The sequence below is a fragment of the Camelina sativa genome, chromosome 20 (assembly GCF_030686135.1).
Source record: "Camelina sativa cultivar CO46 ecotype springtype chromosome 20, ASM3068613v1".
Classification (NCBI taxonomy): Eukaryota; Viridiplantae; Streptophyta; class Magnoliopsida; order Brassicales; family Brassicaceae; genus Camelina; species Camelina sativa.
The window spans coordinates 35,562,436-35,577,927 of NC_141899.1; the positions used below are offsets into that span (position 1 = coordinate 35,562,436).

The 15,492-nt window shown below is 37.9% G+C and overlaps 5 protein-coding genes and 1 pseudogene across 7 annotated transcripts; 2 read left to right on the plus strand and 4 right to left on the minus strand.

Moving 5' to 3' along the window:
* Window positions 1–237: 237 nt before the first annotated feature.
* On the plus strand, window positions 238–2,321 carry LOC104772015 (nudix hydrolase 8). Its single transcript, XM_087506076.1, has 6 exons — window positions 238–755; window positions 871–1,145; window positions 1,240–1,305; window positions 1,397–1,666; window positions 1,755–1,898; window positions 1,973–2,321. Exons 1-6 carry the CDS (start codon window positions 635–637, stop codon window positions 2,195–2,197), a joined length of 1,101 nt encoding a protein of 366 aa, XP_087362202.1. The 5' UTR covers window positions 238–634; the 3' UTR covers window positions 2,198–2,321.
* On the minus strand, window positions 2,268–4,270 carry LOC104772957 (F-box/LRR-repeat protein At3g26922 pseudogene; annotated as a pseudogene). Its single transcript, XR_015592316.1, has 4 exons — window positions 4,199–4,270; window positions 3,922–4,076; window positions 2,741–3,842; window positions 2,268–2,651 (listed from the first exon to the last, which is right to left on the minus strand). The product of XR_015592316.1 is annotated as an F-box/LRR-repeat protein At3g26922 pseudogene (transcript).
* A 1,349-nt stretch (window positions 4,271–5,619) lies between these two features.
* LOC147919904 (lysine--tRNA ligase, cytoplasmic-like) lies at window positions 5,620–6,923 on the minus strand. Its single transcript, XM_087504162.1, has 5 exons — window positions 6,550–6,923; window positions 6,303–6,459; window positions 6,079–6,222; window positions 5,760–5,972; window positions 5,620–5,676 (listed from the first exon to the last, which is right to left on the minus strand). The coding sequence occupies exons 1-5, from the start codon at window positions 6,912–6,914 to the stop codon at window positions 5,620–5,622; spliced, it is 936 nt and encodes a 311-aa protein (XP_087360288.1). The 5' UTR covers window positions 6,915–6,923.
* Window positions 6,924–7,036: 113 nt separating this feature from the next.
* On the minus strand, window positions 7,037–8,171 carry LOC104772958 (lysine--tRNA ligase, cytoplasmic-like). Its single transcript, XM_087504163.1, has 6 exons — window positions 8,070–8,171; window positions 7,824–7,992; window positions 7,636–7,729; window positions 7,460–7,545; window positions 7,239–7,393; window positions 7,037–7,123 (listed from the first exon to the last, which is right to left on the minus strand). Exons 1-6 carry the CDS (start codon window positions 8,169–8,171, stop codon window positions 7,037–7,039), a joined length of 693 nt encoding a protein of 230 aa, XP_087360289.1.
* A 950-nt stretch (window positions 8,172–9,121) lies between these two features.
* On the minus strand, window positions 9,122–15,274 carry LOC109131396 (putative disease resistance protein At5g47250). 2 transcript variants are annotated; one of them, XM_087505054.1, is made up of 2 exons: window positions 12,265–12,615; window positions 9,122–11,898 (listed from the first exon to the last, which is right to left on the minus strand). In XM_087505054.1, exon 2 carries the CDS (start codon window positions 11,416–11,418, stop codon window positions 9,415–9,417), a length of 2,004 nt encoding a protein of 667 aa, XP_087361180.1. In that variant the 5' UTR covers window positions 11,419–11,898; window positions 12,265–12,615; the 3' UTR covers window positions 9,122–9,414. The 2 variants fall into 2 exon arrangements, with proteins under 2 accessions (XP_087361180.1, XP_019097870.2); XM_019242325.2 differs by having other exon boundaries at window positions 9,122–15,274.
* LOC147919905 (putative disease resistance protein) lies at window positions 12,784–15,492 on the plus strand. Its single transcript, XM_087504164.1, has 2 exons — window positions 12,784–15,362; window positions 15,456–15,492. The coding sequence occupies exons 1-2, from the start codon at window positions 12,784–12,786 to the stop codon at window positions 15,490–15,492; spliced, it is 2,616 nt and encodes an 871-aa protein (XP_087360290.1).

The window sequence follows — 15,492 nt, forward strand, 5'->3', positions numbered from 1 at the left end:
AAGAAAATATTATAATTAAGAAGTATAATGTTTCAAAATAATACTACATCCATTTCACTATGTATTATTAAAGGATGTTTTGTTACATTTTATGTAAAAGAAATTCTATAGTATAAGATATTTTATATTGCTTTTAAAAGCTGTATAAAATCCCCAAGACATTATTTATTGTAAATTGTAATAGATAGACACAACACGTAGCCTATATATGTCTTTATTCAACCAAATGAAAAAAACACACGTAGCTTTAGCTATATGTAGTATTAGAATAAAATGTACATATATATTAATAGGGTTTGTAACATATCTGGTCGGTTGAAAAATAAAAATCGTAGCTCAAGAAGAAATTCACGTGTATTTTGTCTTTTGATGTAAGATATTGAAACTGTTCTTGCCTTTCCTTTTCTCATTTCTCACTTAACCACTCGATTCACTTTACACCACACATTATAAGTGTGCCTAAAAAAAATCTCTCATTACATACATTTCTCTTTCTTCTTCATTTCATTCTTATTTAAGATTTTAATCTGCTCAATCGCTTGTAAGCAACTTCTAAGTTCTTTAATCGCTTTCCATTTATAGTAAACCTTTTTTTCCCACATAGATCTAAGTTCGAGATCTTCTTTGATCTCCAATGGATTCTATCTCTCTTTCTGAGGTTACTGTTATTGGAAGAACACATTTGGGTTTTATGCACAGTTTCAGACAACCATTTTCCCGTGTTCCAATGTCTCCAAAGCTCTGTTCCTCCAGAGGTAACAATAACACTTAGAAATCACTTCCTCTTCACAATAAGTTATTTCTTTAATTTTTTTTTTTTTGTATAATTTAAAAAACGATTTTTAAATTCCTCTGCATTTGGATGAGAAGTTGAAGGGCCAAGGGCAATATCTTCAAGTGATACCAACACAAAGAGCCAATTTGCTTATGGAGAACGCATAGCTGCAACTTCAGATTCAGGTTACAAGATCAATGGAGTAAACCTAAAAAGCAGAACACTGATTAGTTCTGTTAAAGAAAGATTATTACTTGATGCTAATGATGACGCGTATGGTGGAGTAATCGTTGATCATGAAAATTTACCATCAAATCCTTACGCTTTCGCTTCTATGCTTCGAGCTTCTCTTTCCGACTGGAGAAAAAAGGTAAACTAAAAACCCTGTAGAAATCTTAAACCCATTTTTACTAAAAAGTCATTTATCTTTGACCAATTTTATCAATTGGGGGGAAATTTTGTAGGGGAAGAAAGGAGTTTGGTTAAAGTTACCTGTGGAACAATCAGAATTAGTCCCAATAGCTATAAAGGTAAAAAATATGAAAATGGTGCTTGACCTTGTCTGATAAAGCAGAGTTGATTTGTTTATGCAAATTAATGATGTTTTGTGGATTTTTGCAGGAAGGTTTTGAGTATCATCATGCAGAGAAAGGATATGTGATGTTAACATATTGGATACCGGAGGAGGAACCTAGTATGCTTCCTGCAAATGCTTCACATCAAGTCGGTGTTGGAGGTTTTGTATTAAATCAACATAAAGAGGTGCTTGTGGTACAAGAAAAGTATTGTGCTCCATCGATTACAGGTCTATGGAAGTTACCAACAGGGTTTATTAATGAATCTGAAGAGATTTTCTCTGGTGCTGTAAGAGAAGTGAAGGAGGAAACTGGGGTAATTAAATCAGAGAACATTAGTATAAATCTTGAGTTTTAAACCAAGATCATAACCATATTTGGCCTTGTTGTGTTGTGTTCTTTAGGTAGATACAGAGTTCTCAGAGGTTATAGCTTTCAGACATGCTCACAACGTTGCTTTTGAGAAATCTGATCTGTTCTTCATATGTATGTTGAGACCTCTCTCTGATAAGATTATCATCGATAGTCTTGAGATCAAAGCCGCAAAGGTAAATGTAATAGCAAGTTTGTAGTTAAAAGTCTAAAAAGGTTTCAACTTATGATGATTGTTGTGTGTTTTCAGTGGATGCCATTGGTGGAGTTTGTGGAGCAACCGATGATCAGAGAAGATAAAATGTTTAAGAGAGTGATTGAAATCTGCGAGGCGAGGTTAAGCCATCGGTACTGCGGTCTTTCTCCACATCGACTTGTCTCTACTTTCGATGGCAAACCTTCTTCTCTCTATTACAACGTTGTTGATGATGATCATGATCCTTCCAACTCCAATTGTAACACTGATTTCTTATAAATAGGACGGATCAAACCGAACCAAACAAGATGGTTGGATTCTGTACATACCTATTCTCATGCAATGTATGTTGTAATCTTTACTCTCTTCACTATAGTAAATTAGTAATAGTTTCTCTGCAAAATCTATTGTATTAAAAACAAATAGCCGAATCCAAATCAAAGACTCTTCATTTAAACTCAAACTGACATGAATCCGAAGTCTTGACTACTCTTTCCAACTCTTTTAGCATCTCAAGTCTCTCTTCCGAACTACAATTTGTTTTGGAGAACGTTACCTTTTTCAAACGACTTGTGTTCCTTAGTATATATTTCGCTACCTCTTTCTCTTCTTTGCGTTTCCCTTGGTAGCCTTCCCACACAAATATCTCGAGATGGAGCAACAAACATTCAGGAACAGTCTTTGGTTGATTCCATTTCTCACAGACCACATGATCTCCAACCTTATGCCATTGCTGAGGGGGAAACACAATGTAACATTATATATTTATATCAGATCATCAAACCAAAAACCATGTAGACAAATGAACTTGTAGATGCGTACATCAATGAGGAGCTTGAGGACTCGTAATGTAGGTGAAGTATCGAGCATGAACATAAGTAGATTCCACCATGCCGGTTTACCTGTGTATATCTCCAAATCTACCAACCGATAGAAGATACTACCAGTAGGATACTACGACCAATGATGCAATATTATTAGTACAATAACACTGTAATAAAAAAACAAGTCAGTTAAAAAAGAAAAAGTTACCTCCAAGGGTGACCAAAAGAGCAAAGAAAGCATTTTTACTGAAGTTAGTGATCCCAAAAGTTTCTCACTGATTGTTTCACATGAAATTTTCGCCTCTACTAGCTTTAGAGAAGACTCACTTAGACAAACTTCAGGACCCTTCTCCAAATCAACGTGCAAGGATTTCAATGAAGGAGCATTAATCACGTATTCCCAGTGGTCTACTCCGTCATTTTCATCATGAACTGATAGACTCTGCAAAGATGGCACCTCAATAGCGAAAGATTTGATACCATCGCCACAAGCAGCTCGTCTCACGACCAAAGTTTCAAGACAAGGGCATCCAGATAACAGGTTACGCACTGATTTGTCGTCTTTGTAATACATATAATCAAGATGCAGAGTCTTGAGGGACTTGAGACAAATCTGAGAAGATACATCGACAAGGGCATGAAACCTAAGTATCAAGGTCTCTAGTGTTTGACATGTATACAACAAGGTTGGAGGGAAACTGAATGGCCTAGTATTCTTCCTCCTAATCTTGGGGTACACGTCAAGTAAGAGCTTACGCACATCGCGTCCGAATGCGATTCCAAGCAATATCCCAATATCCATGGCAGTACATGTATCCAAATCAACTTCAAGATGCAAACTTTGTAGCACTGGAGCTTTATGTGATAGCAGAGATTTGCAAACATCCTTTGAAAATGTCCCGAGCTTACGTTTGTGATCGCAAGAATCAAACATGAGGACAGGTACCTTCTTCCAGTGAGACTGCCACTGTTTAGACAGAGCAGTAGTGGCTACGGCATCTTTTGTTGGAAGTAGAGACAGTATTTGCACAATCAGAGCTTCAGGAAGTTGAGTAAGTCTGTCCTCCTTCACAACACCTCGTTTACTCTTACTTTTAACACTAGAAATTGAATAAAAACATGAGTTTGGTTTTTTTGAGTTTGGGAGCTTTATATATACATCGTTACAAGAGACCGTACCGTCGTTTCATTGAAGAGATCACAGCAGCGTTGCTTGTTAGATACACTAATGCTGATCGAACTATGATGGCCGACGCTAGGGCTTCGGAGGAGGGAGGAAGCTGCGGAGGAAGAGAAGAAGATCCTCTGTAAAATTTCCAAAAAATTTCAGGTTTCTGTTCCAATTTTATTGCAAATTTCAGAATGAACCGATCATTAACCGGATTGAACCAAACCGGACTAAATAATTGTAAAAACCGGACTAAACCAAACGCGGACCAGAATAATTAGAGAATACTGGTCTCTTCTCTTCTGTTGCCTTCCCATTCTGTCCCTGACTATGTGATGATATCAGTATATCATTTACCATTTCAAGTTTGCAAACTTGATTCACATCTTAAGTAATTGATCTGTATGGAGAAATAGCTGGGATCTCCTTCAGCCCCGACACAAAGGCACTATATGTTGAAGCTGGATGGAGTATAAGAGGAAGATTCCTTTTTCTGATGAAGGGCATCTAAAAATGTAACATCTTTGTGTTCATTTTAGTATGGAGACTTTTCTCTTGTAATATACTAGGAGATACCCCGTGTTTTAAGCACAGATCAACATTTTTAAAAAATTTCTAATATAATAATAAAATTTATTGTTACATATTTTTAAAAATATTTTTTTTTGAGATAATATTTATTTTTAATTGTTCAGTAAATCTATTAGTCTATTTTTTTATTAACTTATATTACAGTTTTATATTGTTTGTTTCTTGTATTTGATTCATTATTTTGTGAAATATAAAGTAGTAATTTTAATATTATAATTGTGAGCAAATAAAAATTATTAATTTATCATCTATATAAATTTAGTTTTACCATCCCGCCAATGTAGAAATTAAAACATACATTTTTCATAGATTAATTAATATATTTTCGTTTTTTAAAAATTCAAATCACAACAAATGCAGAAAAAATTCTGTACTTTATTAATCATAAATATTATATAAAAATTCCAAACACTTTGTAAATAAAATAAAATAAAGATGATAGGAGAATCATATTTTGAAATTTTAACAAAAATTTTGAAATTTAGTTATTAAAAACAAATTATATTGTATATTTGGATATAAAATCTTAGTTTTTAAAATTCTGATTGGTTTATTTATTTTTAAAAAAAAATATTTAGTAATTTCGTCCATAATTTATTAGAGAGAGAAAATATATTTTTCTAGATTTTTTTATATTTTATCTGTGAGTGTTTTTTTAAAAAAAAATTAATTAGATTTATTTAATTAATTAATTAAGCTTAATTAAAATTTTCTAATGGCAATTGAATAAGGTTAGTTTTATATTTGTACTTCCCAATTAATATAGTAGGATGTGTGTCTAGAAATCAGTATATGTATGTAATCCTTCTAGTTTTTTCTTGCCAAACTCAAAAGTGAAAACTCTTTTTAAGTACCAATTTTAGGATTGAGCAAATTATTTAAAAGTGAACAACACCATATCTCTATGTAGATATGAACAATTTAGTTGGGCTTAGTGGTTTTAGGCTTCCCATCGAACATCCCAACGTAGTTAACATAAATGGAACTCAACATTTTGTCAGCAAATAGTTCTATCTTAGGCGGATGCTGGCTTGTCTTGGATGCTAGCTTGTGTTGTGGCCTCATCAACGGGAAGGAATAACCAACTGCAACTGCGTTACCACTTAGCTAATTCTACCTCAAGCGGATGATGCTGGCTTGTCTTGCGGCCTCATCAACGGGAAGGTGATAACCTCCTACAAACAATGTTTAGAATCATGAGTTTTGTCATAAAATCATTCACAGTAAAAGAAAAAAACTTTAAAGTAAAAAGACTGACCTTGATGTTCAGGGAGTCAGTAAAGAGCCTAGCAAGTCTGTCTACTCCCAAACCCCAACCACCTGTCGGAGGCAATCCATATTCCAAAGCTTTGCAAAAGGTCTCATCTAAAACCATTGCTTCATCGTCTCCAGATTGTCTATCTTTGAGCTGATTAGCAAAACGCTGGCGCTGAACCACTGGATTGTTCAACTCGGTGTAGGCAATGCAGAGCTGCGGTTCAAATATATAACATGCTTGCTAGTCAAACAAACAAAACTCTAAAGAAAGCAAGTAGTGTGATTAAGTCAAATTCATCATCATCAGCCTTTTTACTTACTTCATGTTTGTTGATGAAAAGCTCAAATCTTTCAGTCAAAGCATTGTTCGATCTATGCCATTTTGCCAAGGGACTCATGATCACTGGATGGTTGATGATGAAAGTTGGGTTCACACACATTTCTTCAAGAAATTCTCCAACAAGCTGCAGACAACATTAAAGATTTAAATATCCTATTCTTGACCTTTTCAGAAGACAGGGAGGGAGGAGGGAAGAGTTTTTACTTTATCCAAAAGACGAGCTGTTGTCAAAGGAGGAGGGCATATGACACCAAGCCTCGCACATGCATCAACCAGGTATTTGTTAGCTTCTTCACTAGCCAAGTCTTTTGGTATATTGAGGTTAGCCACCTTCTCTAACTCTCCTATCATCTCAATCCTCCTACCAAAAAAACAAAACAAAAGTGATGCAGATTATATTAACCACCACAGATAAGCTCCCACGGAAATTTTTTTGAGGTATAAATCAAACCTAAATGGAGGAGTAAAGTCGATTTCAATTGGCTCCTTATCATATCCATTAGCATGATACTTGATTTTGTAACCACCTGTGAGTTCCTTGATCATACCACTCAACATATCCTCGGTCATTTCCATCAAGTCATAGTAGTCTGCATAAGCCATATAGAACTCGCAAGTGGTGAACTCCGGATTGTGTGTCATGTCAATACCCTCATTCCTGAATTGCTTTCCTATCTCAAAAACACGGTCAAATCCACCGACAACAAGTTGCTTAAGAAAGAGTTCAGGTGCGATACGCATGTACAGATTCATGTCCAGATCATTGTGATGTGTCACAAAGGGTCTGGCAGCTGCCCCACCAGCATTCATGCTCATGATAGGCGTCTCAAACTACAGTAGGAAAAGAAAACTTGAACCATAAGCCACAATTTAAAGGGAGTGAAACAAATGTTGTAAGAAAATGAGAAAACATAGAACCTCTCGGAATTTTTTATTCTTCAGAAAAGTGCGGATGTAGTCAGTGACATTAGCTTTGGCCGTAATGTCAACATCATGTCAAGAAAACGCAGGCGAAATCGAGAATCCTGACACAGCAAAACAGAGAAAAGTAGCATCAGCAACATGAAATACAGAGAGGAATTGATCCAAATTGAGCAATATATATATATATATGTATAGCCCTTAAAAAACTGAACATACCGGATCTTTCAGAATATTTTCTTCAGGATTTCTTGGTTCACCAGGATGCCAGTTGGAACTGACGTTATCGGCCTTTCTCGGCAACATGTGGAGGCAATGCGACAGAACAGTGAATGATTGCGGGAAGATAGTCAACTCTCCCCTCTTTGTTTTTCCTGAAATGTAAAGAGGGATAGGCTACATGAATGAATGAATAATAGAAACAAAGAGGTTGCACAAACCTGGAAAACCAATGACACCAACAAAATCACCACGCTTAACATTCGAGTGGAGCTTCGAAAACTCAGCTTCATCCAATCCAGACTTGCTGGGACAAGAAAAATCTTCCCAAGTAAAAAACCATATTTTCAAGAGCAATAAGTTAAAAAAGAGGAGAATCATGTAAAGAAAGATTCACCTTGCATCAGCCATAACTTGGACCTTGACATCATTACCGTGTAGATCATAGAAGAAGAGCTTGGAAGAGGAAGATCGTTTGCTCATTATCCGCCCTAACAAAAGTAATTTAAAAAACATAGTTACTTTTCAGTGCAAGAGCAAGTGGCTAATAGTGGCAAATGGGCATTAAGCGTGATTGAAACATACCAGCTAGAGAGACTTGAGCATCTTCAAAATGTTCCCCATCGCTTAAACAGCTAGCATACTTGCTAATATACTCAGGAATTGACATTGACACAGAAAACTTGTGAAGGTATTGATTCTCCCCTTTAGCCATCTCTGCCTCAATATATTTGATTCTGCTCTCCAAGTATTGCTGCTAAAGGAATTTGATTCAAGTATTGCACAAAGATGAAACTAATGAATTATCAAACAGATGATTAATTTGTGTACCGTTGGATCCTCATCATCTGCTGCCACTGGATTCTGCCTCATCGTATCCTTCTTCTTCGATGTCTTGAGAGCCTTATCACTGACAGAGGTAGAATTATCCATGGATAGTTTTCTTACTTTGAATACCCAAACCTGATTCAAAACACCCACAAGGAAAAGGTGAAAACTTTTTCACCGATTGCTTCAAGTTTATGAATGTAAAACTAAAGCTTGCTTTTCAAGTAATCATTAATACCCTAATTCAAAACACCACAAGGAAAAAGGTGAAAACTTTCACCGATTGCTTCAATTTTATGAATTTAAAAGTAAAGCGTTTCAAGTAATCGTAAACACGACAGAGGAAATAGCGGTGAGAAGAAGAAAAAACAGACTCGAAGAAGAAGGATACGATGAAGAAAACTACAAGTTAGATCGATAGAACGAGAATCAGTTTTCTTCATCGTATCACAAAAGAATAACAATCACAAAGAGAAAATCAAGGCAGATAGACAAAGATCGATACAAAGAGAGCCTAGAGAAAGATAGATGCGACTAGGGTTTATGGGGGAGGTAGTGCGGTTTATCTCATATCTGAACTTGTAAGAGGGTTTTATTGCCTTTTGTTAATATCTGAACCTTGTTTAAAAATCATTTGAATAGGATCTTTCTTTATAAACTGATCCACCTTCTGATGTAAAAAGTCTTCGTTTTCATTGCTCCTTACTTCTCTTCTTATTTTTTTGTTTTCACGGGTTTCTCGACTTTTGCGCATGTTTGAATATATAAATATTTCTGTGGACGATTGAACCAGTGTTGTTTCATTCTTGTAGTTAGGTTAATGGAACAATTCAACATCAACAGTGATGAGGTCTCATATCCGATAGAAAGAACTACTACCAGTAGCAGTAGGATACATAACCTAAGCGATGATGTGATATTATTAGTACAGAAACAATGTAATAACAAATCAAGTCACCTGCCAAAAAAAATAAAAGTTACATCCAAGGGTGACCAAAAGAGCAAAGATAGCATTTTGACTGAAGTCAGAGATCCCAAAAGCTTCTCACTGATTGTTTCACATGAAAATGTTGAATTTACAAAATATATTACAACTTTACAAGTACTTTGAGTTCGTTATAGCAATAACTTAACAATACTGAAGACATCCACGCTTTTTTACAAACCAGCAAGCTTAACTAAATCACAGCAGTTCGAACATTTACAAAACAAGCAAGTAGAGAGGAACACAAACAAGAAATAAGAACTGGACAATACAAAGATGAGAGCTAAAGTGTGACTGTAGGACAAAATCGCTCTTGAGCTCCTCCACTATACCCATTCAACGGTCTAGCTTTATATGAGATCATCATCGATTTTCTTCTACTGGACGTTGATGAAGATTCGGGCAGTTTTCTATCTCGACTTTGTTCAGCTTCAGTTTTGGAAAAGAGACTTGACTCCCATAGATGCTTCTTAGTTCCTTCAAATAATGTAGACGAAGGACTTGTAGCTCTTGAAATGGATTCACTCCAGCAACACCTTCAGCTTTCGCTTTGTTTATTAACTCGGTCATCTTGGGCGAGGATTCCACGCTTAGAGACTCGAGCTTCGGAGCATATACCAGCCATGTCAAATCTTTCAGATGTATGCATGAGTTTATTACCACAGCTCTGAGATCCTTGAACCATGGATTCATTGGAGTGATTTGATTGGATGATGTGGATGGAGCATATTGGTCTCTTCTGTGGCCTTCCCATTCTGACTCTGTGATATCACAATTTACCATTTCAAGTTTGTGAAGACTACTCAACTCACCAACGGCTGCAAATGGTATTTTAAGTCCTTCGAGATATAGACCATGTGTCATCCCTGCCAATCTTTTGCTTCTGAAAAACTCTTTCAAAACAGAATCGTTATTCACAGTAACGGTCAAAAATTGTAAACCCTTCAACTGATCCAAGATCTTCAGCAAGCAGCAATCTAATGCAGCAGCAGAACCATAAAATCTTAAAACCTGCAACCTTTTTAATTCTGAAATCAGACCGATGCTTCGAAGATTGGACGTGGACTCCAAATTCAAGTGAATCAATTTACTCAAGACTCTTAAACCTTCTGGCAGATACTTTATACTCGTCCCTTTTAAGTTGAGAAGCCGCAAAGAAACCAACTCCGAAATTCCTTGCAACTCGGTGATTTGGAGGTTCCAAGATAGATCCAAAACCACCAGAGTCGACATTACCAGAAAGAACTTACTAACGATATCTACCAACTTGTTGTTTTGAAGGAACAAGGTCACAAGACTTGTCTGGTCAGGAAATTCAGGATCTTCTGGTATGCTCTTAATCTCATTGTTGATGAGAGACATCTTTGTCACGGTTGTCCAATCCGTGACATCAGGCAGCTGGCTTAAACCAGCATCTGTTTTCACGAGAAATCTTTCTCCATCCCTGATTTTAGACACTATCAACAATGCCATCTCACGGATCATATCATGCATATAAACTTTCTTATTAGACTCCCCTCCATCCACCAACAACAAACCTGCCCCAACAAGAGTATCAATGATCTCATAACCTCGATGCTTTGCTCTCTCTCTTCCGTCTTTTTCATCTATGAAACCCTCACCTATCCAATACTCTACCAGCTCATCTTGTTTGATATAATATGCCTTGGGAAACAAAGCACAATACTGAAAACACTTGGCGTCTTTTATTTCCAAGTTATCATAGCTTAGCTTCAAAACTTGAAAGATGCCCTCCTCTGTACCTTTAAACTCACTCGGATAAGACTCCAAAGTCTCGAGTGCACGACGCCATTGATCTACACTAGTTTTAGATGCCAGAGTCTTTCCAATGACTTCAATTGCAAGGGGTAAGCCACAACACTTAGCCGCAATCTTTTTAGCGATATCAGAAACTTGGTCATTAAACCCGTCGCATCTGACCTTGAGCTTGAACAAATCCCATGCTTCACTCTCTGCCAGACACTGAACTTCTATGTCCTCGTTGGCCCTCATAGTCGAACAGACATCCTTAGAACGAGTGGTAAAGACGACTTTGTATTTTCTCCCCAGCAAAGGAATACCGATTGCTGTTAAACTCACTTCCTCCCATAAGTCATCTAATAACAGAACGAACCGGGGCTTTATTTGTCTTAAAACCCTGCTTATTTCACCAGCTTTCTTGGTTCTTGAGTGTGTAGACCAGTTACTGTCACAGATTTGTAACCTTTCCCCAATCGCATCTTGAATCTTGTCGACGTCAGTATCTTTGGAGGATTCAACCCAAATAACAACATCAAACTCATTCTTGACTCCAACGAACTTGTTGTTGATTAGAGTGAGGAGGGTAGTTTTGCCAACGCCTCCCATACCGTAGATTCCCAAGATTCTAAAGTCATCTTTCCTGAGAGTTTCCCAAGTCTTGTCCAGCGTGGCATCAAGACCAACAGTTTGGTGGCAAAGTCTCACTTGAACCACAGGAGGAGGAGGTTGCTCAGTCACATCTTGAAACCCTTGACCGGAGAGGCTTTGAACTTGAGTCAACTTCTTGAATACCTCTTGGGATAGGTCGCAGGTAGAGAACCAGCAGCCAGATGTTGAGAGACGGTGATCCTGAGGAGGAGAAGAAGAAGAAGCAGTACGAGAGGAAGCAAGATCAAATAAGAGATAGGTGTGAGTCTCAATGGTCTGGACAAGTGAAAGCCACTTAGCAACAGTAGCAAGCCGCTGCTCACCCTTAAGCTCCCCAGCATTGACTCTGTTTAAAACATCATCCCGTTCAGCAATAAGCTTATCCAAAGCACTCCTCAACAAGACAAGATTTTTCTTCAGTTTCCAAATGTGACCGACCTTTACACAAAAGTAAGACAGAGCAGATTTATAACACGGCTCAACAACCGGCCAACACCAACTCATATTTTGTTTGTGCGCTCAGGTATTGAGAGTAGCAAAATCTAAAAAAACAGATCTCTGTGCTCAGGATTATATGGTGTTTGACTGTGAAAAATGAGACTTGCTTATTAGAGAGAAAAAGAGAGATGATGGCAATAATGGAGAGAGGAGAAGAAAAAATGTCCCTTTCATATAATTATTATCCCACGCGCATGTCTAAAAGAAAGAATTAAAGGTCTACTCTCTGTGTGTGTGTGTGTGGTTGTTAGAACTTAGAAAAGATGTATCCTTTTTCCCTATTCTAGTATATTAGATGACGTTTACCTAAAAGAGATGGAAGATGATGATGATCAGGAAGCACATCTTCTCGAATTCGGAATCGTATCAGGAATTTTCCCACTCTTTTTGCTCCCATTGACGTACGCAACTAGCTGCCACTCTTCTCGCATCTTCAGTTCTGTTGTTCGCCGGCGACGTTCTCTCTTCTCCATACCGTAACATCTCTTCAGTCACAAGGAAGGATTAGGACCTTATGTAGCTTCCGGAGGGAGTGGTTCATCGGGATTCTTCCTTTTTGCCGCCAAATCCGAGGTGAATTGCTGCTCATTTTCACCACTTTTAATTCCGATCTATGCCGGCGAGAGGAATTTAGGTTTTTTTTTGACATCAACAATTAGGAAGGGCAAAATTGTCTTCTTGTTTCGATTTCAAAGCCTCAAGCTTTTTTTCCCTCTAGGTGTTTCTTGGTTTCTCATAAGTAGTGTGATTGATTCAGGAGTGCTAAATCTGCCATCTTGATTCTCTTGAAAGCTTTTTCAACTCACAAACACACACACAAAAAAAATGGGTAATAGTTTGTCCGTTGAATCTCCATCTCTGTTGAAGCGAAAGTATTTAGACAACCTGGAGGAAAAGCTTGAGGCTTTGCAGAAAGAAATGCAAGACCTCAACGCAATCAGAAACGATCACTCCAAACGGCTATCCGAGAACACACAAGGTCTACAAGAAGTCAAAGAATGGGTTTCAATGGTCCAAGAGATTGAACCGAGAGCCAATCGTCTACTTGATGAAAGTGTCTCTGAAATGCAGAGATTATCAAGGTATGACTATGGTTCCCTTCTCCCTGCATCGACCTTTCGTTATAGTGAAAAGGTACTCATGACTCTTGAACAAGTTAAAACTCTGAGAACTAAGGTTTTTTTTGAAGATGTCGTCTCTCGCAGACCTCTTCCGCCTCTTGTGATAAAGATGCCCCCGATTCAACTAACTCTTTCTCAACAAAACTTGTTTGAAAGGGCGTGTCAGTTTCTAGAGGAACAAAATGTTGGGGCTTTGTGTATTTATGGTAGGGCTGGAGTAGGCAAAACCACCCTTCTTACTAAAATCAAAAACAAGTTTCTTCTAGAAGCATTTGGTCTTGTCATCTTTGTTGTTGTCAAGTCTGAAGTTGTCGAGAGCATACAGGACGCAATCATCGGTCGATTAGGCCTACTATGGGGAACAGAAACTAAAGAGGACAAGGCAGCTAAAATATATATGGCCTTAAAGGGACAGAGATTTTTGTTGTTATTGGACGGCATCCAGAGGGGATTGGATCTTGATGAAATTGGAGTTCCTTTTCCCAGCCAAGAAAATGGATGCAAAATCGTGCTCACCACTCGATCTCGGGAAGCATGTGATGAAAGCAAGTGGGTTGATGCTAAGGTAGAAGTTACATGTTTGAGCCCAGAAGAATCGTGGGATTTGTTTCAAGAGACAGTCGGAGAGAAAACGTTGAGAAGTCATCAAGACATACCTAAGCTCGCAAGAGTTGTTGCTAGTTCATGCCGTGGTTTGCCCCTTGCTCTCAGTGTCATTGGTGTGGCCATGTCACGCAAAAGGACTGTACGCGAATGGCGTTACTCTATTCATGTTTTGGCTTCATCCACAGCCGAGTTTCCAGATATGGAAGATGGGGCTCTTCCCGTCTTAAAGTCTATCTATGATAACATGAGTGATGAGAATATCAGGTTATGCTTCCTTTATTGTGCTTTGTTTCCAGAAACTTGTGATATAAGAAAAGAAGATCTGATAAACTACTGGATATGCGAGGGAATCCTTGCAAATGAAGATAGAGGGAAAGCGGAGATCCAGGGATATGAAATTATCTGTGATTTGGTTAGGATGCGATTGCTGATGGAGGTTGGAAATGGATATTGTGTAAAGATGCATGGTTTGGTTCGTGAAATGGCCTTGTGGATAGCATCTGACTTCGGGAGGCAGATTGAACACTTTGTCGTGGTAGCCGGTGAGAGAATACATCAGATGCCAATGGTGAACGACTGGGGGATGGTTAGAAGAATGTCAGTGACATCTACTCAGATTCAGAATATATCAGATTCTCTCCAGTGTTCCGAGCTTACAACCCTTGTGTTCCAAAGAAACAGACACTTGAAATTGATCTCGGGTACTTTCTTTCAGAGGATGACAAGTCTTGTAGTCTTGGATCTATCATTTAACAAAGAACTTGGTGAATTGCCGGAAGAAGTTTCAAGCCTGGTGTTGCTGCGGTATCTCAACTTATCATGGACATGTATAAAAGGATTGCCCCTTGGTTTAAAAGAGCTTAAGAGTTTGATACACTTGGATTTAGATTACACATCTAATCTTCAAGAAATTGACGTGATAGCAAGTTTATTGAATTTGCAAGTACTGAGATTATTTCATTCTGTTTCTATGGATCTCAAGTTAATGGAGGATATACAACTTCTGAAGAGCCTGAAAGAGTTGAGTCTAACCGTGAGAGGATCTTCTGCTTTGCAGAAGTTACTAAGGATCCATGGGTTGGCAAGTTCTATCCAACGTTTACATCTCACTGAAACTACAATATCGGATGGAGGAAGTTTATCATTGAATGCTATGTTTGGTCTTCGCGAGCTTGATATTTTGGGATGTAATATCCCGGAGATAACCACTGATTGGAGTAGCACCATCCAAAGGGACATTGAGAGAATTCCACAATTGCAGAACATACGCACACTGACTATTCACGGGTGTGAATGTGTTAGAGACTTGACATGGTTGCTGTTAGCCCCGTGTCTTGGTGATCTAAGTGTATCTGAGTGTCCGCAAATGGAAGAAGTAATTAGCAAAGAGAAAGCTATGACCAAGCTGGGTCATACGAATGAGCAGCCCTTTCAAAATCTAACTAAGCTCGTCTTAGATGGTTTACCTAAACTGGAGAGCATCTACTGGACTCCTCTACCCTTCCCAGTTTTGGAATATCTCGAGATAAGGCGTTGTCCAGAGCTTAGAAGACATCCATTCAACTCTGAGAGTGCTGTAGGAAATCAAGTTGAAATGAAAATCGATGAGAAATGGATAAAAGTGGTTGAATTGGAGGATGAAGCTACGAAACAACGTTTCTCCCATATCAGTAACAGGTATCTATCTTCTTCCTCATCTTACATTTTGTTCTCTACTACGTACCATCTTAATTTTTTTTCCCTTTAATTTTTCAATCTTATTATTAATAGAAAACTTGAAAGCTCAACTGATAATATTTTGCAATGA

Coding starts and splice junctions, on each gene's coding strand:
- LOC104772015 (XM_087506076.1), top strand. CDS start 635: ATGGATTCTATCTCTCTTTCTGAGGTTACTGTTATTGGAAGAACACAT. Junction 756..870: donor AAAGCTCTGTTCCTCCAGAG/GTAACAATAACA, acceptor TTGGATGAGAAG/TTGAAGGGCCAAGGGCAATA. Junction 1,146..1,239: donor TTTCCGACTGGAGAAAAAAG/GTAAACTAAAAA, acceptor GAAATTTTGTAG/GGGAAGAAAGGAGTTTGGTT.
- LOC147919905 (XM_087504164.1), top strand. CDS start 12,784: ATGGGTAATAGTTTGTCCGTTGAATCTCCATCTCTGTTGAAGCGAAAG. Junction 15,363..15,455: donor TTCTCCCATATCAGTAACAG/GTATCTATCTTC, acceptor TATTATTAATAG/AAAACTTGAAAGCTCAACTG.
- LOC147919904 (XM_087504162.1), bottom strand. CDS start 6,914: ATGAGCATGAATGCTGGTGGGGCAGCTGCCAGACCCTTTGTGACACAT. Junction 6,223..6,302: donor CAGCTCGTCTTTTGGATAAA/GTAAAAACTCTT, acceptor TGTTGTCTGCAG/CTTGTTGGAGAATTTCTTGA. Junction 5,973..6,078: donor TTTTCATCAACAAACATGAA/GTAAGTAAAAAG, acceptor TTTGAACCGCAG/CTCTGCATTGCCTACACCGA.
- LOC109131396 (XM_019242325.2), bottom strand. CDS start 11,964: ATGAGTTGGTGTTGGCCGGTTGTTGAGCCGTGTTATAAATCTGCTCTG.
- LOC104772958 (XM_087504163.1), bottom strand. CDS start 8,171: ATGGATAATTCTACCTCTGTCAGTGATAAGGCTCTCAAGACATCGAAG. Junction 7,394..7,459: donor TGGTGTCATTGGTTTTCCAG/GTTTGTGCAACC, acceptor TTTACATTTCAG/GAAAAACAAAGAGGGGAGAG. Junction 7,124..7,238: donor AAAATATTCTGAAAGATCCG/GTATGTTCAGTT, acceptor TTGCTGTGTCAG/GATTCTCGATTTCGCCTGCG.